This window comes from Montipora foliosa, chromosome 10 (assembly GCF_036669935.1).
Source record: "Montipora foliosa isolate CH-2021 chromosome 10, ASM3666993v2, whole genome shotgun sequence".
Lineage (NCBI taxonomy): Eukaryota > Metazoa > Cnidaria > Anthozoa > Scleractinia > Acroporidae > Montipora > Montipora foliosa.
This window is the reverse complement of record NC_090878.1, coordinates 30,401,234-30,402,880: the sequence shown is the minus strand read 5'-3', so window position 1 is coordinate 30,402,880 and position 1,647 is coordinate 30,401,234. Positions and strand designations below refer to the sequence as shown.

The following is a 1,647-nucleotide window of genomic DNA, read 5'->3' as shown; positions in this document are numbered from 1 at the left end:
TTTTTAATGCACTGAAGAACAGGTACCCCATTCCGAGGAGCAGAAAAATTACAAGGACTTGTATGGAGAAAAACATGACTTTGTGTTTCTGAGAAAAAACATTCACCTAGTTTTAATTAAAAAAATACGGCTCTCCTTGCTTCATTTCTGAGGATTCTTGTCTCGTGTGGTTATCCTCCGCTCTTGATTTCAGGGGAGAGTGTTACTTCTCCATAAATATTATTTCTAGTATTTGATTATTTTTGTAGAATTTATAACGATTCATTCGCGTCCGGCTGCTTATCTCGATCTTTCCTACTTTGGAAGAATACAAATGAGCGTAAGTTAGCTCAGGAACGTATTTTTAATAAATTACTATAGTTATACCTTACAGTAGAAATTTACCCGTTAACATATTTAGTTATTTCAGGAATCCGTTGATCATTGCTCTTTGCGGTTATGTGTTCTACGCCTGATTAGTTTTTTTTCTTTGCGACACACTAGTCTGTCTTTAAGTTTGCCATAAAGTTTTCAAAAAAGAACTTTTGGGACTTTAAAATGGGTCACTAAGTGCTAAAGTGCATTAGAATATCACCAAAGACTTCATGTGACTCCAGCGAGTAAGACTTCAACCTCGTTTCCAGGGTCTCCCTTCTCTGCCTACCTTGTCGTTGAGGAAAGAGACCCTGGTTGCGGCTGGTCACGTGGCTACCAAAATCTGGAAGCTTTCCAAATGTGTGTTAGGAGAGGGGTGGCAGTGTAGGACATTTCCCGTCCCACCCAAAGCCAGGGAAAAGCGCCCTGAGTACGAGGTTGGGGACAGAAAATAAACTTGCGTCGTTCGAATTTCACTTTATTTAAAAATGCCTTGTCAAACGAAGACGAGTTGCGGGATCAAAATGGGAAACCCTACCCCAGTGGAAAAATGTCAAGGAGCGCTAGGTGACCAGCCGCAACGAGGGTCTCCTTCCTCAACGACAAGGGAGGCAGAGAAGAGAGACCCTGGAAACGAGATTGCGAGACATCCACACGTGATTTCAGTGACGTCACAATTCACGCATGCACATTTTCCTCTGTTTGGCTTCATCATGGATGTTCAACAGCTTTTCAAGAATCTTAAAAAGGAGGCAGAATGCCCATTGTGCATAGAAACAGTAAAAAATCCTAAGACACTACCGTGTCTTCACTCGTTCTGCCTGCACTGTCTCGACAAACTGGCAAATTTCGAACAAAGACAGCTACAAACAACAATCAAATGTCCGGTTTGCCAGACTTCATTCCAAATTCCCGAAACAGTCACCTTCGAAAATTTGCCTTCATCGTTTCATCTCAACCGGTTGGTGGATGTTCTAGCTCTAGAGGATGGTAGCGTACAGTCTCAGAAATGCAACAGTTGTGACGAAAACAACACGGCAACATGTTACTGTTTCGTGTGCCAGAATTTTCTGTGCGAATCTTGTTTTGAAGCTCACCAACGCTTGAGAGCTTCAAGGGGTCATCGCAATGTTTTGATCGACAAACTGCAAGCGCAAGATGTGCAAGATTTGATCCACAGACCCGTGATGTGTTCACAGCAATATCATGAAGATCAACCCCTAGAATTTTATTGCGAAGACTGTAAAGTTCTGATTTGCCTCAAGTGCAGTTTGGTGAAACATAATCGACACA

The 1,647-nt window shown here is 42.1% G+C and overlaps 1 protein-coding gene across 1 annotated transcript in view; it reads left to right on the top strand.

Annotated features, from left to right (window-relative positions):
• The first annotated feature begins 1,064 nt into the window (after positions 1–1,064).
• Positions 1,065–1,647, top strand: part of LOC137973452 (E3 ubiquitin-protein ligase TRIM71-like) — a 2,397-nt gene continuing 1,814 nt past the window's right edge. Inside the window, exon 1 of the mRNA XM_068820277.1 lies at positions 1,065–1,647. This exon is cut by the window's right edge and continues 1,814 nt beyond it. Coding sequence (XP_068676378.1) covers positions 1,068–1,647 — 580 coding nt within the window. The 5' untranslated portion in view covers positions 1,065–1,067.